This window comes from Brachyhypopomus gauderio, chromosome 9 (genome assembly GCF_052324685.1).
Source record: "Brachyhypopomus gauderio isolate BG-103 chromosome 9, BGAUD_0.2, whole genome shotgun sequence".
NCBI classification, from domain to species: Eukaryota; Metazoa; Chordata; class Actinopteri; order Gymnotiformes; family Hypopomidae; genus Brachyhypopomus; species Brachyhypopomus gauderio.
Genome location: NC_135219.1, coordinates 7,682,651 through 7,710,151, shown reverse-complemented (window position 1 = coordinate 7,710,151; position 27,501 = coordinate 7,682,651). Strand labels below are relative to the sequence as shown.

The following is a 27,501-nucleotide window of genomic DNA, read 5'->3' as shown; positions in this document are numbered from 1 at the left end:
GCAGAGAAACAATGAATATGCCCATAACATTCTAGCTAATAGCAACATGATTTAGCTAACGACTTCAGTTCAGTTTTAGTTGGTGCCATTGTAACTAGTAAGGCACATTCTGCTATATTGGTCAGTAGAATTCCTGATATGGTTTTATTGGAAGTCAGTGAACAAGCAACATGTGATGTGGTCACCGGTGCGGGTGTAACTGAGTACCCAGAGTTTTGTAGCATCTGAAGCTTATGGGTAGAGGAAGAGCTAATGCCATTTGAATTAGAGGAATTACAGGAAAATGTATTGGAGATGAAGGCATGAATGAGGATTTCAGCAGCAAGCTGGGAGAGGGATCGCTGAATTTTGGCTACTCAGTTTTTTACCACAGAATGAATGTGGGCCGTGAAAGAGAAAATGGAACCAGGGAGGACACCCAGACAGCAGTAGATGGAGAGATTATTGCATCACCAATGTTGAATAACAGAGGAGGAGTTTGGCTAAGAGTTGGTGTAGTCATGGCCTGGTGGTTAGGGAACTGGTCTTGTGACTGGAAGGTCGTGGGTTTGATCCCCAGACCTGAGGCCATGACTGAGGTGCCCCTGAGCAAGGCCCTTAACCCTCAACTGCTCACTTGTATAAAAAAATAAATGAGATAAAAATGTAAGTTGCTCTGGATAAGGGCGTCTGCCAAATGCCATAAATGTAAATGTGTAGTGCTAGTCAGGATGAGCTCTGTTTTATTACCATTTAACATTCGTAAGTTTTCCTTCATCCAGTTATGGATTTCAGATAGACAGTTTTCTAAGTGACTAAGAGGTAGAATATATATAATGAAAATATGTCCAAGGACTGAGCCTTGTGGGACCCCTTGTTTGACCACAGAGGTGAACAGCTGAAATAAACAGCTGTCAGGACAGAACGTAGAGCTGGTTGTTATTTTACTATTTGTAGCAGTTCTCAGCGTCTGACCATCTTGCTTGAAGCTCTCATTAACAAGTTAACCCCCACCTGCCACCAGCCACGGATGTAATTTGGGGACGGGGGGGGACGGGGGGGGGGGGGGCATGTTCCCCCCACTTTTTCAAAAGCCGGGTTTGGTCCCCCCCAGTTTTTATGGTTAAAACCAAATATTTAAATAGCGACGAATCCATGTCCCCCCCCCCCCCCCCCACTTTTTATTACAAAATTACGTCCATGCCACCAGCTGCCACCCAGACTGGTTGGTTTATTCCACCATCCTCTGAATCCTCAGGTGGAAATCCCACTGTTGCTGCAACCAATACACCTTGCAGTGACTGGTGTTGTGCCATAACTAAAGTCACTTAAAACCATCATCTAAATTTTCAGTTGAATTCAAGAAATATGTAGTTGCAAAAATGTTTTAAATATGGGGAACAACTGTTGTGAAGGGTCGGCAGTGTGTTGTTAATCTGCAGATGTAGACAGTAGAGCATGTCTCGCTAATAAAGTGGTGCGCACAGTCCTCCACATTAACTAAAGCAATATTAGTTATGAAAAAGGCTGTCTTAAAATTGCCTTCAGAATTAACGTCAGTCTTTTCTGAAGCGAGATTAAGAGTTTCCCCGTTTGTTTTACGCTCAAGAAGCCAAGGAACGGCAATTCCCAGAATTCAACAATGCATTTGTTTAAACGTTGAACATTCTAATGGTTTACATTAACCAAAACAGTATAAATATGTTCTGTAAATTTGCATTGGTAAATAAAAAAAGAATAATTAGTAATAATTCCTTTTCAATAATTTCTGTTGTAACGCCTTGAACAAACTCGCGAGAGAAGCTCAGCTGCCGAAACGCAACAACCACGTGATCAGCACGCGGCCGCTCTGCACGCGCTTGGTTTGCAGGTTAATGTTGTTTTTTTCCATTTCAGTGTCGCTAACTGCCTGATTAGCTCAGCAGATTAACATTAACCAATATCGGAATGAAAAACGGCAATTTACGTTTTATTAATGGACTCGCTTAGACTTCAGAGTGAACGGAAACAGTAGTTGGTAGTTTCCTAGTTGTGTTGCAGTTATGTTTAGGCACGTAGATAACAGAAATCCTGGGAAGTGTTAGCATTAAGTTCCTTTCAAGTATACAGGCTAACGTTAGCTGTCTCACTGGTCCTTTTAACGTGTACAGGCTAACGTTAGCTGTCTCACTCTCTTTCTGTTCCTCTTAATGTGCACAGGTTAACGTTAGTTAACAACGTCTCGGCTAACCCGACGAGTAGCCCGAACTGGTCAGGGTTTATATGAACTGGTCAGGGTTTATATGAACTAGCTTTCTCACCACCATATAAATTTAATCACAGCGAACATGATTTGCTCAGTGATATGACACGTGTAGCTAAAGTTAACAAGCAATCAAGATAACTCCTCCAAAAACCAAATACGGTAAAATGTCTCACCCGACAAATAATCACTTTAGGGTTGTTGGCTAGCTGACCTTTCATTTTAGCATGACAAGACCCGGGAGGTGTGAGAGGCGCAGCTAAGAAAAAAAAAAAATATCTGAGACCTGCCACATCTTTGTTTTGCTCACAGGTAAACGCACAAAATGGTCATCTCATTTGTTTGTCTAGAAAATGACTCCATGAACTATGAATACATATAAAACTTGCACCTCTTCATGTAAACATTGCACCTCTTCATGTTTGGTGCACTTGTTTGAGTTTCAAATGAGAACAATGTAAGCAAACTGGCAAAATGGTTAAATATAGTATGGTAATAGACCTGGGTGCTGTTTAGATGAAATGCTGCTACAGCAACTTGAAGTTTCTGTATATTCAGCTTATACTAAACTAGTCATCACTCATAAGCATCCATTTAGTGATCCTTATTATTATTTTTTTGCCTCTTTCAAACATTCTTACATAGTTTCCACTCTATGGAGAATGTATTCTAAGGTACAGCCATATCCAGTGTAATTATCCTTAAACATCAAAACATTACAAAACATTAAATCCAAACTAAATAAATAAACATTTTATATGAACCAATATTATGATTTCTATATATAGATATGTTAGTCTTTGATTATGTACTTGATGTAATGAACCTGCAAATATGAACTTTAGGTAGCTTATATTTAGCTAATAGTTGTTTAATGTTTACCCAGTTACCAATGTTTTAACAGTTTACGCAGAAGCTGTTCATGTGAAGAGCACCCCCACCCCCTCCTTAAAATATGTGTATAGTGGCCTGCAGTCCTGCTGCCATACTAGCAATTAAAATTGTTCCTCACTGTGAGCAGCAGTATAAATTGTTTACCACTGTGCTGTTGTCTGCTTTCAGATACTTAATTTGTTCTGATTACTTCATGTAGTGTTTTTGTGCAGCAGTTAGTGATGTGTCTAACTATTGTGTTTTATTTTTGCTGTCTATTATTAATTGTATGAATTATAAAATAATGTCCAAATGTAGGCAACCTACAACCAACCATTCTTTAAATAAATTTAAATACATTTACAAATGGTACATTTACTGAAGTGAATCTCCTAAAGGTGCCTTTGGGGTTGGTGACCTTTTTAAAGCACATCTACTGTACTTTAGTTGGTAATGAGTATGATAGGTTAAGCATTTTCTTTGTACTAAAGTCTGACTTGTTAGTTTTATAGGAGCCAGCATTTTAGAATGTGAGGCTATTCTGCTGAAGGTTTGATCCATGATTATGTAAATTGTTTATTTATTGCATGGATGCCTAAGAGGTTAAAATTGTATCTCCCTATTGAATGACATTTTTGTCGGTGTACCTTTGTGTGTTTTGTTATCAGTGCTTAACCATGTGTCTGATACAAATCTTTGCTTTCTAAAAACATCCACAGGGGTAATTAGATAGCTTGTGCAGCATGGCTTCAATGAGCAAGTGTCCTGTGCTTCCTCTGCTGTTTTTATGGATTCTGGTGAGGGATTCCAAGGCACAGGGTTATGTGAGCAGTGGTCTGGATTTTGCAGCAAGCTTTGGAAGCATGTCTTCCTCTGTTACCTGCCCTGCCAATACCAGCCAGATTTTCTATGGGATCATGTTCGATGGTGGGAGTACTGGCACACGTATACATGTTTATACCTTTATACAGAAAGATCCAGGTAAGGGTTAATGCCCAACTACTTATAGCTTCAATGTTCCTCCCAATGTTGATGTCCAAAAATGATCATGTCTCAATTATCTCATATGCTAATGAGATATGCTAATTCTAAAACTTTTTGTGTAGTTATGCACAGATAGAAGCAATGTGTTGTTACATATTGTATGTTTTCCTATTTGTTGTTTTTTTAATAATTAATTTTGTCCTCTATATGTCCTCTATAAATTTGTTTGTACTCTAGATGGACTACCCAATTTGGACGCTGAAATGTTTGATGCTGTGAAGCCTGGTTTATCTGCCTATGCTGACAAGCCTGAATATGTGAGTCTCTGTTAATGTAAATCTGATTAGCCACATTTTGAACTGCTAACATGTGAAGTGAATAGCATTATTTATCTCGTTACAGTGGCATATATATTGGGCAGCAAGTAAACATAAATTTCTTGAATGCAGGACAAATGGGCAAGTGCACAGACCTGAGTAACTTAGAAAATGGCCAGATTGTGACAGCAAGCCGACTGGGTCAGACCTTCTCCAAAGCTGTAGCCTAGTTTTTGTGTAGTGTTCCTGATATGCCATGGTTAGTACATAACATAAGTGGTCCAAGGAAGGACAGTCGGTGAAGTGATGACAGGGTTATGGTGCTTGCATATGGGTTGATGCATTTAGTTTCACTTCATCTATTTATGATGCACTTGATTTGATGTTGGGCGTCTTCCTTCATTTCCAGGGGCCTTCGCAATGTGCGTAGTGGGTGTATAGGTTGCGCCAGCTTTGACCACAGGAACACTACCAGTCTTGTGCAGTCAGAGCAGTGGGTCAGAGCTGTTTGGGGCAGGTGATTTTAGGCTATATTGAAATGTTGCAAAATTGTTAACTACTGCTAGAAACAACTTAGTGTGTTATCTTTATTTAATAAAATAAATGTCATTTTTGTCATAAACTTCAAAAATCATTCTCTTCTTTATGCGTCTCTTCTTTTTAAACCACAATTCTTCCTGGGTTTAAGCGTTTTATATATGGGGAGGTCCAAAACCACTTCAGAAAAGTGCTGATTTGTGTATGTCTGAAGGTTGGACAGGTGGTGCGGCGGTTGTTAAAGGTTGCAGAGAACACTGTGCCTCGTGTGGCGTGGAAACAAACCCCACTGGTGTTCAAGGCAACAGCTGGACTGAGACTGTTGCCACCAGCCAAAGCTCATGCACTACTAGAGGAGGTCAGAGGCCTATAGCAGGTGTTCTGCTGTTGTGTATTCTAACATCAAACAGAAGTAACATATCATTCCAGCATATACAAAGTATATGGTGAAATGATCATAAACCTTGACCTTGATTATGTGTGTACTCTGTGTGCAGTGCTCCAAAGGGCTCAATGTGCTATTTCCTTTAGGTTCAAAAAGTGTTTGATGAATCTCCATTTTATGTTCCTGCTGATGGCGTAAGCATGTTGAATGGAACTAGTGAAGGTAGGCCTGCTTGCCTATACAAATCTGGCACTTTTAAATATGCGCTGAAGGTGGCTGATTGTGAGTGTTGTCAGCAAAACAAACTCTAACAATGTCAGTTTTAAAGCTACCAAGATACCGTCCAGTTATAACATGAAAAGGCGAACTACTCCTGTTCTGATATGAAGTCTTAAAGGCATGAGAAGTGATGACATGTCTTAGGGCTTCTTCTTCTTTTTTTTTTTTTGGTTTGACAAGCTTGGTTTGTGTTAAAAACTGGTTAGCGTCATTAGCGGCCTAACTAATAATAGCTGCCATTATATGATGTGGAATAATTAGATGTGCTTTTTGAAGCCAGATAAACTTGTTTTGACTTGGATGAACATGTTGGACTTATAATACAAATCAGATAATAAATTATACAATAATTATTTTTTATTTTTGTAGGGATCTTGGCCTGGGTGACCTTAAATTTTCTAACAGGTGATTTGTTGGAAGTTTGTTCTCATAGAGACTAAATTATTACATTCCAAAATTCCTGTCTACAGTATAATCAGAACATTGAATACTTTTTTATCACTGCCTGCACTATCAATGGTGAACCAAAAAAAGTGTTGAATTGCTTTTAAAATATACTTGTAGGCCATCTTTACCCCAAGACAGAAAAGACAGTAGGAATTTTGGATTTAGGTGGAGGTTCAACTCAAATCACCTTTCTTCCCAATTCAAAAGTAGGTGTAAATTTATATTTTCTGCATGTACTTTTAAATCCAGAGGCTGTGAGGCACTTGTCTGTTATGTTTTAGGAACCAGTATTTGTTGTGTGCTCGTTTTTTGCAGAAAACAATAGAAAGTGCTCCAGCTGATTATACAGCAAGATTTGATGTAATTAACACAACATATGAGCTGTATACACACAGGTAATTAAAATAAACATTGTCTTTCTTTATTATTATTATTTTTATTATTATTATTTTGCATGCAAAAAATATAAGAAAATATAGCCGCAAGCGGCGATTGGCGGGTTCACACAAAAAAAGGCAAAAAAGCCCAAAGGGTCTTTTAGACCAACAAGTGATATGAAGCTACTTCAGTCCAAAAAATGGACAGATAATGTAATTTGCAAAAAAATATTCAACTGGGGCAATAAAGGCCCAAAAGATCAAAACAAAATGTATTGGCAAAATGATTCAGATCATAGAAGTTAATCAAATGCTGTGATTAGCTTTGTATGTGTGTGTTTGTGTGTTTTTTCATGTATGCATTAAGGGCTTTGTTGGTTGGCTTGAGCCAATGAATACAGCTCAAGTAGAATTTTGTTTCTAGGCCATACAGTGTGGAAGATATATGCAAAATAATTCAGACCATACAACTAAATCAAATGCTGAGATTAGGTTAAAAGCACTGACCCAGGGGCCTAGTCAAATAAATATACCTTTGGCTGAATTTGTCAGAAGTTGTGAACATAGCAGCAGGAGAGCTCTTGTTAATGCCCCACATGTAAACCCCACTCTTTAACCCTTTTCATTTAGCTGACAAAATCTGTCACATGTGAATCTCAAACAAACCAAAGAGTGATGGCTTACTATACAATAAAATAACACAAATATTCTTATCTTTGCCTGTTCATGATGTTCTCATCCCTACTCTGACATGTTCTCACTGTTGTGCCCATAGTAGGGAGGCCACTAGGAATGTGTATCTAACAAGACTTTGATGATAAGTAAAGCATGCAGTTATATAGAGGTTGTGTGTGAAATGTGAATTACATATCTCTGTCCTCTCTTATGTCATTTCAGGATGTATAGAGGGCATGAGTTGAGAGTGTGGATGGAAAAGTGAAGCTAAATATCAGTTAGTGTGTTGAAAATGGCTAGAGAAATGTATATATGAAGCATATAGGAAGTCCTGTGTGAGGGTGTGTGGAAAAAAAGAAGCTAAATATCTGTATATTAGTCACTGGGTAATTGGTAGTAATGGCTAGAATTAGTGTGTATGTAAAACGTATAGGCCAGAGAGGCCTTTGTTTTTGTGAGTGCATGTGAAAGAGAGAGAGGGGGAGGGAGAGCCCATGGGTTGTAAAGTGTTAGAAGCATGGGGGAGTGGAGGAGGGGGGCAGCGTGTGCGAGAATGGCACGTGCGTGTGGGCTGAGCAGCTCTCGTCTTCTCCCTGCACAGCTCAGTATGGAAAATGAAAATATTCACTGTAGAGCTGTTTGTGGACGGATTTGGCTCAAACTTGGCACACAGCACCACAATGGTCATGTGAATGCGGATGTCAATTTTCATAACAATCAGACATACTATGGCGTAGTTATTGAACTGTGAATTTGATGTGTTACGATGGTAGCATTGTGATGCATATGAAAAATATTAATTTGTGAAAACCTTAGGATTTTCTTGCTAATCTTAGCATTTCAGAGTCTGCTGAGTATTACAAGGTGTGATTTAAAGGTGATGGAGTTAAAATGCTAGGACTAGTATGAAAGTTATATATATTTGATAATAGTGAAAAAGTGGTACATTTTTGCAAAGCACATGTAATTAGAAAGTTGCTAGGAATTCTGCATACAATCATATGAGTGCAAGCATTTCTTGATAAGTGAAAATATGTAGGAGAAATTCTGGATTTTCTAGTATAGCGCCACCTAGTGGTGCAATTCCCTTCTAACATGAGTATGTCTTAGAGGGTGTGTACATGAACATACCATGTCAGTTTCATGTGTATGTACCTATGGTAAGTTTGTCAAATGGCCAATTAATTCAAAGTAAAATTTATTAGCTCATGGCGGCCATGTTTTTTGAGTGATGATGTCATCATTGTGTGCCTTGATACCACTTGGGCCCCTGATGATGCCTGTAAAGTCTTGGCTTGATGTGACTAATGGTTTCTGAGAAACAGTTTTTCCCATGTTATAGCGCCCCCTATTGGACAATCTGGGCCAGCTTTGACCTTTGACCTCTGAGTCATGTGCCCTAACAACTGATAAATTTTCATGAAGATTGGTCAAAGCATTGCTGAGATATAGCTGCTGAAGTCAATTTGGCCACACCTCAGAGCTATTGATTGACATGTGACAACCAGACTGTATACGAATGTCACAGTTTTGTTGATATTCCTTGATAATGAGATTCTTGTGAATGTTTTGACACCAAGATTGTGGTGATCAGATGAAAAACCAGGGACTAGTATAAAAAAGTAGGTTTTGCACATTATGCAAATTAGCAAAAAATCTAAGTAGGCGGAGCTTAATGGTTCTTGAGGCTTTTTTGTTTGTCTGGAGCCAAGGAATGCACCTGAAGTGGAATTTTGTGTCTAGGACCTACGGGGTGGGAGATATGGACCAAAACGCAAAATGCTGCGCTATAGCGCCACCATCAGGCCAATGTGGGTGTCTGTACTTTAGCACGGTCCCGCAAACAGACTACACCATTCTGCCAAGATTGGTCTTCCTGGGCCTTACGGTCTAGGCTGCAGTATGCGTTTTATGCGGAGAAAAATAATAATAAATATAGCCGCAAGCGGCAATTGGCGGGTTCACACACGAATAGGCCACTTGGCTTCAATAGGCAATAGACCCAATAGGTCCTTTAGACCCAAAAGAAGCTGTTTGAGTGGAAAAAATGCACAAATAAATCAATGTGCAAAAAAATGTTCAATTGGGGCACTAAAGGCCCAAAAAGGATCAAAATAATGTGTATTGGCAAAATGATTCAAATCACAGAACTAAATCACATGCTGAGATCAGCTTTGTGTGTGTGTTTGTGTGGTATTTCATGTGAGAAATAGTTTTCAGTCCGTTCCGATGTTTGGCCACTAGATGGAGCCCAAGTACTACCATACTGATATCTCATTAATCTCAGTAATGCAATATGACATTTTGGTGAATTAAAAGGTTCATTTCTGGTCAGGCAGTGCACTTTTTGTTATAAGATGCAATTGCAATGTTATAGAACTTATTGATCTGGATCATACAAGACCAATTACTTGTCTGTATTCTGCATAACAAGATTGCAGCATGAGTTTTTATGTTTTCTTAGGTTTTTGGGTACTGTAGCGCCCCCGACAGGCCAATTTGAACCAAACTTGGCATACCTCACACGGACTTCAGGATATAAAAGCCTTTCAAATTGGGAATTGATTGCATACATGGTTTATGAGTTATAGCAATATAGGTCATATATGGCATGGCCACAATGATATAATGGGAAAATGGACCAATCAGAAAAATAAAAATCCAACATTTTTTTACTCAGTTTTTACCTACAGAGTCTACTGATTATGCTCATAGCAATTTTTCCATAATTGGATCAAATTCCTATGACTAGTTTGTAAATAGCTATTTTCAAACAATAGATGAATGTGACAAAAGTATGCATTTTTTAATAGGACTTGTAATTGCAAAGTTGTCAGGTCTACTGCAAGGAATAAAAAGAAACAAGTTGCATGTTCCTAAGTGAAAATTTGGAGGAGTTATGCATGATTTTCACAAATAGCGCCACATAGTGCCCAAATGTTTTAAAACTGCACAGCATGACACATAGTCCTAAGATATGCACAGTGGTGAGGTTTCATGTTGTTTGGCCAATGGTAAGTCTGTCAAATGGCCAATTAATTCAAATAAAAATTAATTGGCTCATGGCGGCCATGTTTTTTGAGTGATGATGTCATCATTGTGTGTCTTGATATCACTTGGGCCCCTGATGATGCCTGTAAAGTTTTGGCTTGATGTGACTAATGGTTTCTGAGATACAGTTTTTCCCATGTTATAGCGCCCCCTATTGGACGATCGTGGCCAGCTTTGACCTATGACCTCGGAGTCATGTGCCCTAACAACTGTTAAAATTTTATGAAGATCGGTCAAAGCGTTGCTGAGATATGGCTGTTTAAGTAAATTTGGCCACGCCTCGGAGCTATTGATTGACATGTGACAGCCAGACTATATGCAAATCTCAAAATGTTTTTAAGCAACTTTGATAATGAGATTCTCCTGAATATTTTGACACCAAGGTTGTGGTGATCCGATAAAAAACCAGGGACTAGTGTAAAAAAGTAGGTTTTGCATATTATGCAAATTAGCAAAAAATCTAAGTAGGCGGAGCTTAATGGTTCTTGAGGCTTTTTTGTTTGGCTTGAGCCAAGGAATCCATCAGAAGTGGAATTTTGTTTCTAGGCCCTACGGTTTGGGAGATATGGACCAAAACGCAAAATGGTGCGCTATAGCGCCACCATCAGGACAATGTGGGTCTCTGTGCTTTAGCACGGTCTCGCAAAGAGACTACACCATCCTGCCAAGTTTGGTCTCCCTGGGCCTTACGGTCTAGGCTGCAGTATGCGTTTTATCAGTAGAAAAATAATAATAAATATAGCCGCAAGCGGCAATTACGGGGTCCAAGCTGAGGTTTGGCAAGATTTGCGCACCCACTGGTACATCATGTAAAGGTATATGAAATGTACATGAAAGTATATGAAGCACGTTCGTGAATGAAGTACCTGCTCAAAAAACAGAATCTAAATTGCAGCTTTTTAAACTTATGGTGGAATACTGCCCAACGTGGGATTCGAACCCCCGTTGTCCACGTGCATTGTGGCTGGGAGCACATTGCTCTACCCATTGAGCTAATGGGTCTGACTGGATTACAGGCTCAACTCTAACTCTTTTGAGGAAAAGAATGACCTTTGGTCTGCATGCATGTTCAGCATAGAAAATGAAAATATTCACAGTACAACCATTTGTGGATGGATTTGGCACAAACTTGGCAGATATCACCTCAGTGGTCTTCTGAATGTGTCTGTCCATTTTCATAACAATCAGACATTATATAGGGGAGTTTTTGAAATATGCAGTTCATATGTCATGACGGTACCATTGTGATGCATATGAAAAATATTAAATTGCAAGAATCTTAGAATTTGTTCCACCAGTTTTGTATTTCACATGCTGCTGGATATTATAATATGTGATTTGAGGTGATGGAGTGAAAATCCTAGGACTAGTATGAAAAGTGTAAATTATATGTATTGGATTATACACAAAAATCTGTACTTTTTTGCAAAGCACTTGCAATTACAAAGTTGTTAGTGATTTTGCATAGAATCATATGAGATCATGATTGTCCTTCTACATGAAAGCATGTAGGAGTAATTCAGGAATTTCTAGTATAGCGCCACCTAGTGGTGCAATTCCCGTCATACTTTGATATGTATTAGAGGGTGTGTAGATGAACATAATATGTGAGTTTCATGTTAATTGGCATATGATAAGCTTGTGAAAGGTGTACTGAAAGTTGATTGGTCGATAGCGGCGGCCATATTGGACATATGATGGTGCAGGTCAAGGACCTGTGTCATAGGTGCATATAGATGATGCGTACCAAGTTTGGAGTTATTTGGCCAATCGGTGTGGGCAGGAGAGTTTTTTGGCCGTTATAGCGCCACCTAGGTGTGCATGTCTGCCAAAATGTATGTGCCGGTCTAGACACCCAATAGGTACATGTGTGTGAAATTTGGAGTGAATACATGAAAGTATGCCTGAGATACAGCAGAATATGTGGATTTTTGGCGAAGGAATTTTCTACGCTTGACTTCTGATGCATGTGGCCACGCCCATGTGCAGAAATGTGCACTTTGGCTCCATAACAATTAAAGTTCAGACTCTTCTGAACGCATGGATACCACATATGTGCATGTATGTGAAAAATCCAGGGACTAGTACGCGCTCAAAAATGTGTGCGTATTTGCATATTATGCAAATTAGCTCGACATGTAAGGGGCGGAGCATATGGCTTCAATGGAACTTTTTTTAGATGAGCACATGCCTGATCAGATGCAGTTTGAATTTTATCTCTAGGACATACGGTTTAGGAGAAACACCTGTTTAAACTTTTTCATGCGTTTGTGTGCGCTATAGCGCCACCTATGGTCGGATTGGGCTGGCGTGTTGCGCCTGAGTAGCGGAGAGGAGTACTACAAGTTGGCCAAAGGAGAAGTCTGTAGGTCTTACGGTTTAGGCTGTACAACGCGTTTTAGCGGAGAAAAAGAATAATAATAATAATAATAATATAGCCGCAAGCGGCAATTACGGGGTCCAAGCTGAGGTTTGGCAAGATTTGCGCACCCACTGGTACATCATGTAAAGGTATATGAAATGTACATGAAAGTATATGAAGCACGTTCGTGAATGAAGTACCTGCTCAAAAAACAGAATCTAAATTGCAGCTTTTTAAACTTATGGTGGAATACTGCCCAACGTGGGATTCGAACCCCCGTTGTCCACGTGCATTGTGGCTGGGAGCACATTGCTCTACCCATTGAGCTAATGGGTCTGACTGGATTACAGGCTCAACTCTAACTCTTTTGAGGAAAAGAATGACCTTTGGTCTGCATGCATGTTCAGCATAGAAAATGAAAATATTCACAGTACAACCATTTGTGGATGGATTTGGCACAAACTTGGCAGATATCACCTCAGTGGTCTTCTGAATGTGTCTGTCCATTTTCATAACAATCAGACATTATATAGGGGAGTTTTTGAAATATGCAGTTCATATGTCATGACGGTACCATTGTGATGCATATGAAAAATATTAAATTGCAAGAATCTTAGAATTTGTTCCACCAGTTTTGTATTTCACATGCTGCTGGATATTATAATATGTGATTTGAGGTGATGGAGTGAAAATCCTAGGACTAGTATGAAAAGTGTAAATTATATGTATTGGATTATACACAAAAATCTGTACTTTTTTGCAAAGCACTTGCAATTACAAAGTTGTTAGTGATTTTGCATAGAATCATATGAGATCATGATTGTCCTTCTACATGAAAGCATGTAGGAGTAATTCAGGAATTTCTAGTATAGCGCCACCTAGTGGTGCAATTCCCGTCATACTTTGATATGTATTAGAGGGTGTGTAGATGAACATAATATGTGAGTTTCATGTTAATTGGCATATGATAAGCTTGTGAAAGGTGTACTGAAAGTTGATTGGTCGATAGCGGCGGCCATATTGGACATATGATGGTGCAGGTCAAGGACCTGTGTCATAGGTGCATATAGATGATGCGTACCAAGTTTGGAGTTATTTGGCCAATCGGTGTGGGCAGGAGAGTTTTTTGGCCGTTATAGCGCCACCTAGGTGTGCATGTCTGCCAAAATGTATGTGCCGGTCTAGACACCCAATAGGTACATGTGTGTGAAATTTGGAGTGAATACATGAAAGTATGCCTGAGATACAGCAGAATATGTGGATTTTTGGCGAAGGAATTTTCTACGCTTGACTTCTGATGCATGTGGCCACGCCCATGTGCAGAAATGTGCACTTTGGCTCCATAACAATTAAAGTTCAGACTCTTCTGAACGCATGGATACCACATATGTGCATGTATGTGAAAAATCCAGGGACTAGTACGCGCTCAAAAATGTGTGCGTATTTGCATATTATGCAAATTAGCTCGACATGTAAGGGGCGGAGCATATGGCTTCAATGGAACTTTTTTTAGATGAGCACATGCCTGATCAGATGCAGTTTGAATTTTATCTCTAGGACATACGGTTTAGGAGAAACACCTGTTTAAACTTTTTCATGCGTTTGTGTGCGCTATAGCGCCACCTATGGTCGGATTGGGCTGGCGTGTTGCGCCTGAGTAGCGGAGAGGAGTACTACAAGTTGGCCAAAGGAGAAGTCTGTAGGTCTTACGGTTTAGGCTGTACAACGCGTTTTAGCGGAGAAAAAGAATAATAATAATAATAATAATAATAATAATCGGAACAAATACAATAGGGTTCCAGCACCGCTGGTGCTTGGACCCCTAATAAGAAAGAAAGAAAGAAAAAACCCGACAATAACAATAGGTTTCCCACACTGTGTGTGTGAACCCTAAATATAGCCGCAAGCGGCAATTGGCGGGTTCACACACGAATAGGCCACTTGGCTTCAATAGGCAATAGACCCAATAGGTCCTTTAGACCCAAAAGAAGCTGTTTGAGTGGAAAAAATGCACAAATAAATCAATGTGCAAAAAAATGTTCAATTGGGGCACTAAAGGCCCAAAAGGATCAAAATAATGTGTATTGGCAAAATGATTCAAATCACAGAACTAAATCACATGCTGAGATTAGCTTTGTGTGTGTGTTTGTGTGGTATTTCATGTGAGAAATAGTTTTCAGTCCGTTCCGATGTTTGGCCACTAGATGGAGCCCAAGTACTACCATACTGATATCTCATTAATCTCAGTAATGCAATATGACATTTTGGTGAATTAAAAGGTTCATTTCTGGTCAGGCAGTGCACTTTTTGTTATAAGATGCAATTGCAATGTTATAGAACTTATTGATCTGGACAATACAAGACCAATTACTTGTCTGTATTCTGCATAACAAGATTGCAGCATGAGTTTTTATGTTTTCTTAGGTTTTTGGGTACTGTAGCGCCCCCGACAGGCCAATTTGAACCAAACTTGGCATACCTCACAAGGACTTCAGGATATAAAAGCCTTTCAAATTGGGAATTGATTGCATACATGGTTTATGAGTTATAGCAATATAGGTCATATATGGCATGGCCACAATGATATAATGGGAAAATGGACCAATCAGAAAAATAAAAATCCAACATTTTTTTACTCAGTTTTTACCTACAGAGTCTACTGATTATGCTCATAGCAATTTTTCCATAATTGGATCAAATTCCTATGACTAGTTTGTAAATAGCTATTTTCAAACAATAGATGAATGTGACAAAAGTATGCATTTTTTAATAGGACTTGTAATTGCAAAGTTGTCAGGTCTACTGCAAGGAATAAAATGAAACAAGCTGCATGTTCGTAAGTGAAAATTTGGAGGAGTTATGCATGATTTTCACAAATAGCGCCACCTAGTGGCCATATGATTTAAAACTGCACAGCATGACACATAGTCCTGAGATATGCACAGTGGTGAGGTTTCATGTTGTTTGGCCAATGGTAAGTCTGTCAAATGGCCAATTATTTCAAATAAAAATTAATTGGCTCATGGCGGCCATGTTTTTTGAGTGATGATGTCATCATTGTGTGTCTTGATATCACTTGGGCCCCTGATGATGCCTGTAAAGTTTTGGCTTGATGTGACTAATGGTTTCTGAGATACAGTTTTTCCCATGTTATAGCGCCCCCTATTGGACAATCGAGGCCAGCTTTGACCTATGACCTCGGAGTCATGTGCCCTAACAACTGTTAAAATTTTATGAAGATCCGTCAAAGCGTTGCTGAGATATGGCTGTTTAAGTAAATTTGGCCACGCCTTGGAGCTATTGATTGACATGTGACAACCAGACTGTATGCAAATATCAAAATGTTTTTAAGCAACTTTGATAATGAGATTCTCCTGAATATTTTGACACCAAGGTTGTGGTGATCCGATGAAAAACCAAGGAGTAGTAGGAAAAAGTAGGTTTTGCATATTATGCAAATTAGCAAAAAATCTAAGTAGGCGGAGCTTAATGGTTCTTGAGGCTTTTTTGTTTGGCTTGAGCCAAGGAATCCATCAGAAGTGGAATTTTGTTTCTAGGCCCTACGGTTTGGGAGATATGGACCAAAACGCAAAATGGTGCGCTATAGCGCCACCATCAGGCCAATGTGGGTCTCTGTGCTTTAGCATGGTCTCGCAAAGAGACTACACCATCCTGCCAAGTTTGGTCTCCCTGGGCCTTACGGTCTAGGCTGCAGTATGCGTTTTATCAGTAGAAAAATAATAATAAATATAGCCGCAAGCGGCAATTGGCGGGTTCACACACGAATAGGCCACTTGGCTTCAATAGGCAATAGACCCAATAGGTTCTTTAGACCCAAAAGAAGCTGTATGAGTGGAAAAAATGCACAAATAAATCAATGTGCAAAAAAAGGTTCAATTGGGGCACTAAAGGGCCAAAATGATCAAAATAATGGGTATTGGCAAAATAATTCAGATCACAGAACTAAATCACATGCTGAGATCAGCTTTGTGTGTGTTTGTGTGGTGTTTCATGTGAGCAATAGTTTTCAGTCAGTTTCGGTGTTTGGCCACTAGATGGAGCCCAAGTACTATCATACTGATATCTCATTAATCTCAGTAATGCATTGACATTTTGGTGAATTAAAAGGTTCATTTCTGGTCAGGCAGTGCACTTTTTGTTATGAGATGTAATTGCAATGTTATAGACCTCATTGATCTGAATCATACAAGCCCCATTACTTGTCTGTATTCTGCATAACAAGATTGCTGCATGAGTTTTTATGATTTCTTAGGTTTTTGGGTACTGTAGCGCCCCCGACAGGCCAATTTGAACCAAACTTGGCCTACCTCACAAGGACTTCAGGATATAAAAGCCTTTCAAATTGGGAGTTGATCACTTACATGGTTTATGAGTTATAGCAATAAAGGTCATTTATGGCATGGCCACAATGATATAATGGGAAAATGGACCAATCAGAAAAATAAAAATCCAAAATTTTTTTAATCAGTTTTTACCTACAGAGTCTACTGATTATGCACATAGCAATTTTTCCATAATTGGATCAAATTCCTATGACTAGTTTGTAAATAGCTATTTTCAAACAATTGATGAATGTGACAAAAGTATGCATTTTTTAACAGGACTTGTAATTGCAAAGTTGTCAGGTCTACTGCAAGGAATAAAATGAAACAAGTTGCATGTTCCTAAGTGAAAATTTGGAGGAGTTATGCATGATTTTCACAAATAGCGCCAACTAGTGGCCAAATGTTTCAAAACTGCACAGCATGACACATAGTCCTGAGATATGCACAGTGGTGAGGTTTGATGTTGTTTGGCCAATGGTAAGTCTGTCAAATGGCCAATTAATTCAAATAAAAATTAATTGGCTCATGGCGGCCATGTTTTTTGAGTGATGATGTCATCATTGTGTGTCTTGATATCACTTGGGCCCCTGATGATGCCTGTAAAGTTTTGGCTTGATGTGACTAATGGTTTCTGAGAAACAGTTTTTCCCATGTTATAGCGCCCCCTATTGGACAATCGTGGCCAGCTTTGACCTATGACCTCGGAGTCATGTGCCCTAACAACTGTTAAAATTTTATGAAGATCGGTCAAAGCGTTGCTGAGATATGGCTGTTTAAGTAAATTTGGCCACGCCTCGGAGCTATTGATTGACATGTGACAACCAGACTGTATGCAAATCTCAAAATATTTTTAAGCAATTTTGATAATGAGATTCTCCTGAATATTTTGACACCAAGGTTGTGGTGATCGGATGAAAAACCAGGGACCAGTACAAAAAAGTAGGTTTTGCATATTATGCAAATTAGCAAAAAATCTAAGTAGGCGGAGCTTAATGGTTCTTGAGGCTTTTTTGTTTGGCTTGAGCCAAGGAATCCATCAGAAGTGGAATTTTGTTTCTAGGCCCTACGGTTTGGGAGATATGGACCAAAACGCAAAATGGTGCGCTATAGCGCCACCATCAGGCCAATGTGGGTCTCTGTGCTTTAGCACGGTCTCGCAAAGAGACTACACCATCCTGCCAAGTTTGGTCTCCCTGGGCCTTACGGTCTAGGCTGCAGTATGCGTTTTATCAGTAGAAAAATAATAATAATAATAAGAAGAAAGAAAAAACCCGACAATTACAATAGGTTTCCCACACTACGTGTGTGAACCCTAAATATAGCCGCAAGCGGCAATTGGCGGGTTCACACACGAATAGGCCTCTTGGCCTCAATTGGCAGAGGCCCAAAAGGTCCTTTAGACCCTAAATGTGAAAAGAAGCTATTTGAGTGGAAAAAAATGCACAAATAAATCAATGTGCAAAAAAAGGTTCAGTTGAGGCACTAAAGGCCGAAAAGGATCAAAATAATGTGTATTGGGAAATTGAGTCAGATCACAGAACTAAATCACAATGCTGAGATCAGCTTTGTGTGTGTTTGTGTGGTGTTTCATGTAATAGTTTTCAGTCAGTTCCGGAATATGGCCACTAGATGGAGGCCAAGTACTACCATACTGATATCTCATTAATCTCAGTAATGAAATAGGACATTTTGGTGACTTAAAGGTTAATTTCTGGTCAGGCAGTGTACTTTATTTTAAAAAAAAGATTCAGTTGAGGCAGTAAAGACACAAAAGGTTCAAAATAAATTGTATTGGCAAAATGATTTAGATCACAGAACTAAATCACATGCTGAGATCAGCTTTGTGTGTGTGTTTGTGTGGTATTTCATGTGAGAAATAGTTTTCAGTCCGTTTCGATGTTTGGCCACTAGATGGAGCCCAAGTACTACCATACTAATATCTCATTAATCTCAGTAATGCAATATGACATTTTGGTGAATTAAACGGTTCATTTCTGGTCAGGCAGTGCACTTTTTGTTATAAGATGCAATTGCAATGTTATAGAACTTATTGATCTGGATCATACAAGACCAATTACTTGTCTGTATTCTGCATAACAAGATTGCAGCATGAGTTTTTATGTTTTCTTAGGTTTTTGGGTACTGTAGCGCCCCCGACAGGCCAATTTGAACCAAACTTGGCATACCTCACAAGGACTTCAGGATATAAAAGCCTTTCAAATTGGGAGTTGATTGCATACATGGTTTATGAGTTATAGCAATATAGGTCATATATGGCATGGTCACAATGATATAATGGGAAAATGGACCAATCAGATAAATAAAACTCCAACATTTTTTTACTCAGTTTTTACCTACAGAGTCTACTGATTATGCTCATAGCAATTTTTCCATAATTGGATCAAATTCCTATGACTAGTTCTTAAAGAGCTATTTTCAAACAATAGATGAATGTGACAAAAGTATGCATTTTTTAATAGGACTTGTAATTGCAAAGTTGTCAGGTTTACTGCAAGGAATAAAAAGAAACAAGTTGCTTGTTCCTAAGTGAAAATTTGGAGGAGTTATGCATGATTTTCACAAATAGCGCCACCTAGTGGCCAAATGTTTTAAAACTGCACAGCATGACACATAGTCCTGGGATATGCACAGTGGTGAGGTTTCATGTTGTTTGGCCAATGGTAAGTCTGTCAAATGGCCAATTAATTCAAATAAAAATTAATTGGCTCATGGCGGCCATGTTTTTTGAGTGATGATGTCATCATTGTGTGTCTTGATATCACTTGGGCCCCTGATGATGCCTGTAAAGTTTTGGCTTGATGTGACTAATGGTTTCTGAGATACAGTTTTTCCCATGTTATAGCGCCCCCTATTGGACAATCGTGGCCAGCTTTGACGTATGACCTCGGAGTCATGGGCCCTAACAACGGTTAAAATTTTATGAAGATCGGTCAAAGCGTTGCTGAGATATGGCTGTTTAAGTAAATTTGGCCACGCCTTGGAGCTATTGATTGACATGTGACAACCAGACTGTATGCAAATCTCAAAATGTTTTTAAGCAACTTTGATAATGAGATTCTCCTGAATATTTTGACACCAAGGTTGTGGTGATCAGATGAAAAACCAGGGACTAGTATAAAAAAGTAGGTTTTGCATATTATGCAAATTAGCAAAAAATCTAAGTAGGCGGAGCTTAATGGTTCTTGAGGCTTTTTTGTTTGGCTTGAGCCAAGGAATCCATCAGAAGTGGAATTTTGTTTCTAGGCCCTACGGTTTGGGAGATATGGGCCAAAACGCAAAATGGTGCGCTATAGCGCCACCATCAGGCCAATGTGGGTCTCTGTGCTTTAGCACGGTCTCGCAAAGAGACTACACCATTCTGCCAAGTTTGGTGTCTCTGGCCTTTACGGTCTAGGCTGCAGTATGCGTTTTATGCGGAGAAAAATAATAATAATAATAAATATAGCCGCAAGCGGCGATTGGCGGGTTCACACAAAAAAAGGCAAAAAAGCCTAAAGGGTCTTTTAGACCAACAAATTGGCCTCTTGGCCTCAATAGGCAAAAAAAAGCCCAATAGGTCCTTTAGACCCAAAAGTGAATAGAAGCTGTTTGAGTGGAAAAAATGCATAAGTAAATCAATGTGACAAAACATTCAATTCAACTGAGGCACTAAAGGCCCAAAAAGGATCAAAATAATGTGTATTGGCAAAATGATTCAGATCACAGAACTAAATCACATGCTGAGATCAGCATTGTGTGCGTTTGTGTGGTGTTTCATGTGAGCAATTGTTTTCAGTCAGTTTCGGTGTTTGGCCACTAGATGGAGCCCAAGTACTATCATACTGATATCTCATTAATCTCAGTAATGCAATGACATTTTGGTGAATTAAAAGGTTCATTTCTGGTCAGGCAGTGCACTTTTTGTTATGAGATGTAATTGCAATGTTATAGACCTCATTGATCTGAATCATACAAGCCCCATTACTTGTCTGTATTCTGCATAACAAGATTGCTGCGTGAGTTTTTATGATTTCTCAGGTTTTTGGGTACTGTAGCGCCCCCGACAGGCCAATTTGAACCAAACTTGGCATACCTCACAAGGACTTCAGGATATAAAAGCCTTTCAAATTGGGAATTGATTGCATACATGGTTTATGAGTTATAGCAATATAGGTCATATATGGCATGGCCACAATGATATAATGGGAAAATGGACCAATCAGAAAAATAAAAATCCAACATTTTTTTACTCAGTTTTTACCTACAGAGTCTACTGATTATGGTCATAGCAATTTTTCCATAATTGGATCAAATTCCTATGACTAGTTTGTAAATAGCTATTTTCAAACAATAGATGAATGTGACAAAAGTATGCATTTTTTAATAGGACTTGTAATTGCAAAGTTGTCAGGTCTACTGCAAGGAATAAAATGAAACAAGTTGCATGTTCCTAAGTGAAAATTTGGAGGAGTTATGCATGATTTTCACAAATAGCGCCACCTAGTGGCCAAATGTTTTAAAACTGCACAGCATGACACATAGTCCTGGGATATGCACAGTGGTGAGGTTTCATGTTGTTTGGCCAATGGTAAGTCTGTCAAATGGCCAATTAATTCAAATAAAAATTAATTGGCTCATGGCGGCCATGTTTTTTGAGTGATGATGTCATCATTGTGTGTCTTGATATCACTTGGGCCCATGATGATGCCTGTAAAGTTTTGGCTTGATGTGACTTATGGTTTCTGAGATACAGTTTTTCCCATGTTATAGCGCCCCCTATTGGACAATCGTGGCCAGCTTTGACGTATGACCTCGTAGTCATGTGCCCTAACAACGGTTAAAATTTTATGAAGATCGGTCAAAGCGTTGCTGAGATATGGCTGTTTAAGTAAATTTGGCCACGCCTTGGAGCTATTGATTGACATGTGACAACCAGACTGTATGCAAATCTCAAAATGTTTTTAAGCAACTTTGATAATGAGACTCTCCTGAATATTTTGACACCAAGCTTGTGGTGATCCGATGAAAAACCAGGGACTAGTATAAAAAAGTAGGTTTTGCATATTATGCAAATTAGCAAAAAATCTAAGTAGGCGGAGCTTAATGGTTCTTGAGGCTTTTTTGCTTGGCTTGAGCCAAGGAATCCATCAGAAGTGGAATTTTGTTTCTAGGCCCTACGGTTTGGGAGATATGGGCCAAAACGCAAAATGGTGCGCTATAGCGCCACCATCAGGCCAATGTGGGTCTCTGTGCTTTAGCACGGTCTCGCAAAGAGACTACACCATTCTGCCAAGTTTGGTGTCTCTGGGCCTTATGGTCTAGGCTGCAGTATGCGTTTTATGCGGAGAAAAATAATAATAATAATAAGAAGAAAAAACCCGACAATTACAATAGGTTTCCCACACTACGTGTGTGAACCCTAAAGAAAGAAAAAACCCGACAATTACAATAGGTTTCCCACACTACGTGTGTGAACCCTAATAAGAAGAAAAAACCCGACAATTACAATAGGTTTCCCACACTACGTGTGTGAACCCTAAATATAGCCGCAAGCAGCAATTGGCGGGTTCACACACGAATAGGCCTCTTGGCCTCAATTGGCAGAGGCCCAAAAGGTCCTTTAGACCCTAAATGTGAAAAGAAGCTATTTGAGTGGAAAAAAATGCACAAATAAATCAATGTGCAAAAAAAGGTTCAGTTGAGGCACTAAAGGCCGAAAAGGATCAAAATAATGTGTATTGGGAAATTGAGTCAGATCACAGAACTAAATCACAATGCTGAGATCAGCTTTGTGTGTGTTTGTGTGGTGTTTCATGTAATAGTTTTCAGTCAGTTCCGGAATATGGCCACTAGATGGAGGCCAAGTACTACCATACTGATATCTCATTAATCTCAGTAATGAAATAGGACATTTTGGTGACTTAAAGGTTAATTTCTGGTCAGGCAGTGTACTTTATTTTAAAAAAAAGATTCAGTTGAGGCAGTAAAGACACAAAAGGTTCAAAATAAATTGTATTGGCAAAATGATTTAGATCACAGAACTAAATCACATGCTGAGATCAGCTTTGTGTGTGTGTTTGTGTGGTATTTCATGTGAGAAATAGTTTTCAGTCCGTTTCGATGTTTGGCCACTAGATGGAGCCCAAGTACTACCATACTAATATCTCATTAATCTCAGTAATGCAATATGACATTTTGGTGAATTAAACGGTTCATTTCTGGTCAGGCAGTGCACTTTTTGTTATAAGATGCAATTGCAATGTTATAGAACTTATTGATCTGGATCATACAAGACCAATTACTTGTCTGTATTCTGCATAACAAGATTGCAGCATGAGTTTTTATGTTTTCTTAGGTTTTTGGGTACTGTAGCGCCCCCGACAGGCCAATTTGAACCAAACTTGGCATACCTCACAAGGACTTCAGGATATAAAAGCCTTTCAAATTGGGAGTTGATTGCATACATGGTTTATGAGTTATAGCAATATAGGTCATATATGGCATGGTCACAATGATATAATGGGAAAATGGACCAATCAGATAAATAAAACTCCAACATTTTTTTACTCAGTTTTTACCTACAGAGTCTACTGATTATGCTCATAGCAATTTTTCCATAATTGGATCAAATTCCTATGACTAGTTCTTAAAGAGCTATTTTCAAACAATAGATGAATGTGACAAAAGTATGCATTTTTTAATAGGACTTGTAATTGCAAAGTTGTCAGGTTTACTGCAAGGAATAAAAAGAAACAAGTTGCTTGTTCCTAAGTGAAAATTTGGAGGAGTTATGCATGATTTTCACAAATAGCGCCACCTAGTGGCCAAATGTTTTAAAACTGCACAGCATGACACATAGTCCTGGGATATGCACAGTGGTGAGGTTTCATGTTGTTTGGCCAATGGTAAGTCTGTCAAATGGCCAATTAATTCAAATAAAAATTAATTGGCTCATGGCGGCCATGTTTTTTGAGTGATGATGTCATCATTGTGTGTCTTGATATCACTTGGGCCCCTGATGATGCCTGTAAAGTTTTGGCTTGATGTGACTAATGGTTTCTGAGATACAGTTTTTCCCATGTTATAGCGCCCCCTATTGGACAATCGTGGCCAGCTTTGACGTATGACCTCGGAGTCATGGGCCCTAACAACGGTTAAAATTTTATGAAGATCGGTCAAAGCGTTGCTGAGATATGGCTGTTTAAGTAAATTTGGCCACGCCTTGGAGCTATTGATTGACATGTGACAACCAGACTGTATGCAAATCTCAAAATGTTTTTAAGCAACTTTGATAATGAGATTCTCCTGAATATTTTGACACCAAGGTTGTGGTGATCCGATGAAAAACCAGGGACTAGTATAAAAAAGTAGGTTTTGCATATTATGCAAATTAGCAAAAAATCTAAGTAGGCGGAGCTTAATGGTTCTTGAGGCTTTTTTGTTTGGCTTGAGCCAAGGAATCCATCAGAAGTGGAATTTTGTTTCTAGGCCCTACGGTTTGGGAGATATGGGCCAAAACGCAAAATGGTGCGCTATAGCGCCACCATCAGGCCAATGTGGGTCCCTGTCTCTATTTCTCTCATTGCACACCTGCTGCACCTTGCTGGCAAGTTTGGTCTTTCTGGGCCTTACGGTTTAGGCTGCAGTATGCGTTTTACAGGGGGAAAAATAATAATAATAATAATAAGAAAAATCTCAGCAATTACAATAGGTTTCCCACACTACGTGTGTGAACCCTAATAAGAAGAAAAAACCCGACAATTACAATAGGTTTCCCACACTACGTGTGTGAACCCTAAATATAGCCGCAAGCGGCGATTGGCGGGTTCACACAAAAAAAGGCAAAAAAGCCCAAAGGGTCTTTTAGACAAACAAATTGGCCTCTTGGCCTCAATAGGCAAAAAGAAGCCCAATAGGTCCTTTAGACCCAAAAGTGAATAGAAGCTGTTTGAGTGGAAAAAATGCATAAGTAAATCAATGTGACAAAACATTCAATTCAACTGAGGCACTAAAGGCCCAAAAGGATCAAAATAATGTGTATTGGCAAAATGATTCAGATCACAGAACTAAATCACATGCTGAGGTCAGCTTTGTGTGCGTTTGTGTGGTGTTTCATGTGAGCAATTGTTTTCAGTCAGTTTCGGTGTTTGGCCACTAGATGGAGCCCAAGTACTATCATACTGATATCTCATTAATCTCAGTAATGCAATGACATTTTGGTGAATTAAAAGGTTCATTTCTGGTCAGGCAGTGCACTTTTTGTTATGAGATGTAATTGCAATGTTATAGACCTCATTGATCTGAATCATACAAGCCCCATTACTTGTCTGTATTCTGCATAACAAGATTGCTGCGTGAGTTTTTATGATTTCTCAGGTTTTTGGGTACTGTAGCGCCTCCGACAGGCCAATTTGAACCACACTTGGCCTACCTCACAAGGACCTCAGTCTATAAAAGCCTTTCAAATTGGGAGTTGATCACTTACATGGTTTATGAGTTATAGCAATAAAGGTCATTTATGGCATGGCCAGAAGGATATAATGGAAAAATTGACCAATCAGACAAATAAAAATGCAACATTTTTTCCTTATTTAGTTAACTACAGTGTCTACAGATTATGCCTATGCCATTTTTGCCATCATTGGATCAAATTCCTAGGACTAGTTCTTAAAGAGCTATTTTCAAACAATTGATGAATGTGACAAAAGTATGCATTTTTTAATAGGACTTGTAATTGCAAAGTTGTCAGGTCTACTGCAAGGAATAAAAAGAAACAAGTTGCATGTTCCTAAGTGAAAATTTGGAGGAGTTATGCATGATTTTCACAAATAGCGCCACCTAGTGGCCAAATGTTTCAACACTGCACAGTATGACACATAGTCCTGGGATATGCACAGTGATGAGGTTTCATGTTGATTGGCCAATGGTAAGTCTGTCAAATGGCCAATTAATTCAAATAAAAATTAATTGGCTCATGGCGGCCATGTTTTTTGAGTGATGAGGTCATCATTGTGTGCCTTGATACAACTTGGGCCCCTGATGATGCCTGTAAAGTTTGGGCTTGATGTGACTAATGGTTTCTGAGAAACAAATTTCCTCATGTTTTAGCGCCCCCTATTGGACAATCGTGGCCAGCTTTGACCTGTGACCTCTGAGTCATGTGCCCTAACAACTGATACATTTTCATAAAGATAGGTCAAAGCATTGCTGAGATATAGCTGCTGAAGTAAATTTGGCCACGCCTCAGAGCTATTGATTGACATGTGACAACCAGACTGTATACCAATGTCACAGTTTTGTTGATGTTCCTTGATAATGAGATTCTTGTGAATATTTTGACACCAAGATTGTGGTGATCAGATGAAAAACCAGGGACTAGTATAAAAAAGTAGGTTTTGCATATTATGCAAATTAGCAAAAAATCTAAGTAGGCGGAGCTTAATGGTTCTTGAGGCTTTTTTGTTTGTCTGGAGCCAAGGAATGCACCTGAAGTGGAATTTTGTTTCTACGACCTACGGGGTGGGAGATATGGACCAAAACGCAAAATGCTGCGCTATAGCGCCACCATCAGGCCAATGTGGGTCTCTGTACTTTAGCACGGTCCCGCAAACAGACTACACCAGTCTGCCAAGTTTGGTCTCCCTGGGCCTTACGGTTTAGGCTGCAGTATGCGTTTTATCCGGAGAAAAATAATAATAATAATAAGAAGAAAAAAAAAGAAGAAAAATTCGAGCAATTACAATAGGTTTCCCACACTACGTGTGTGAACCCTAATAAGAAAGAAAGAAAAAACCCGACAATAACAATAGGTTTCCCACACTGTGTGTGTGAACCCTAAATATAGCCGCAAGCGGCAATGAGCGGGCTCCTCGCAAGTGGCATAGGTACCGACTTGCATGCCTGCGGCGAAGGCATAGTAGATATGGCTAGGCCAGTGTGTATGTGAAACCTATTGGTAGGCCAGTGCATGTGTGTGCATGTGTAATAGAGAGAGAGAGGGGTTTGGTGTGATAATGTTTGTTTTCATCAGTTAGAGCTGTGTATGTGTGTGAGTGATTGCATATAATGGGCAGTCTTAGTTGTCACAGTGAACTCACATGTCTGACATGACAGTGTATGTGCTCAATTTGTGATGCATACACATAAGTAGGTGTATGTGTGTGTGTGTGTGTGTGTGAATTAGGTGTTTATATGTGTTACTCTAATGTATGAGTAGGCATGGCTAAGGCAGTGTGTATGTGAAGCTTATAGGGAGGCCTGTTTTTTCTGTGAGTGCATGTGAAATAGAGAGAGGGAGGGGGAGACAGAGACCATGGGTTGTTAAGTGTTAGAAGGTTGGGGGAGTGTGGGGGGGAGTGGATGAGAGGGGCACTCTGCGTGTGTGAGAAGTGAGTGCATGTGAAATAGAGAGAGGGAGGGGGAGACAGAGACATGGGTTGTTAAGTGTTAGAAGGTTGGGGGAGTGTGGGGGGAGTGGATGAGAGGGGCACTCTGCGTCTGCGAGAATGAGAGCGTGCGTGCCTGCAAAAGGCTCTCTACCGCTCCTTGCACTGCTGAGTATGGAAATTGAAAATATTCACTGTAGAGTCATTTGTGGACGGATTTAGCTCAAACTTGGCACATATCACCTCAATGGTCATGTGAATG

The 27,501-nt window shown here is 39.3% G+C and overlaps 1 protein-coding gene across 4 annotated transcripts in view; it reads left to right on the top strand.

Moving 5' to 3' along the window:
• The first annotated feature begins 1,798 nt into the window (after positions 1-1,798).
• The window catches only part of entpd5b (ectonucleoside triphosphate diphosphohydrolase 5b), a 63,764-nt gene continuing 38,061 nt past the window's right edge, over positions 1,799-27,501 (top strand). For 3 of the 4 annotated variants that reach the window (XM_077016758.1, XM_077016757.1, XM_077016755.1), the window contains exons 1-8: positions 1,799-2,533; positions 3,814-4,075; positions 4,316-4,395; positions 5,147-5,290; positions 5,464-5,539; positions 5,966-6,001; positions 6,161-6,249; positions 6,359-6,438. In XM_077016758.1, the coding sequence (XP_076872873.1) occupies positions 3,838-4,075; positions 4,316-4,395; positions 5,147-5,290; positions 5,464-5,539; positions 5,966-6,001; positions 6,161-6,249; positions 6,359-6,438 (743 nt within the window). In that variant the 5' untranslated portion in view covers positions 1,799-2,533; positions 3,814-3,837. The remainder of the gene's footprint in view (positions 2,534-3,813; positions 4,076-4,315; positions 4,396-5,146; positions 5,291-5,463; positions 5,540-5,965; positions 6,002-6,160; positions 6,250-6,358; positions 6,439-27,501) is intronic. The other variant, XM_077016756.1, reaches the window with a different exon arrangement.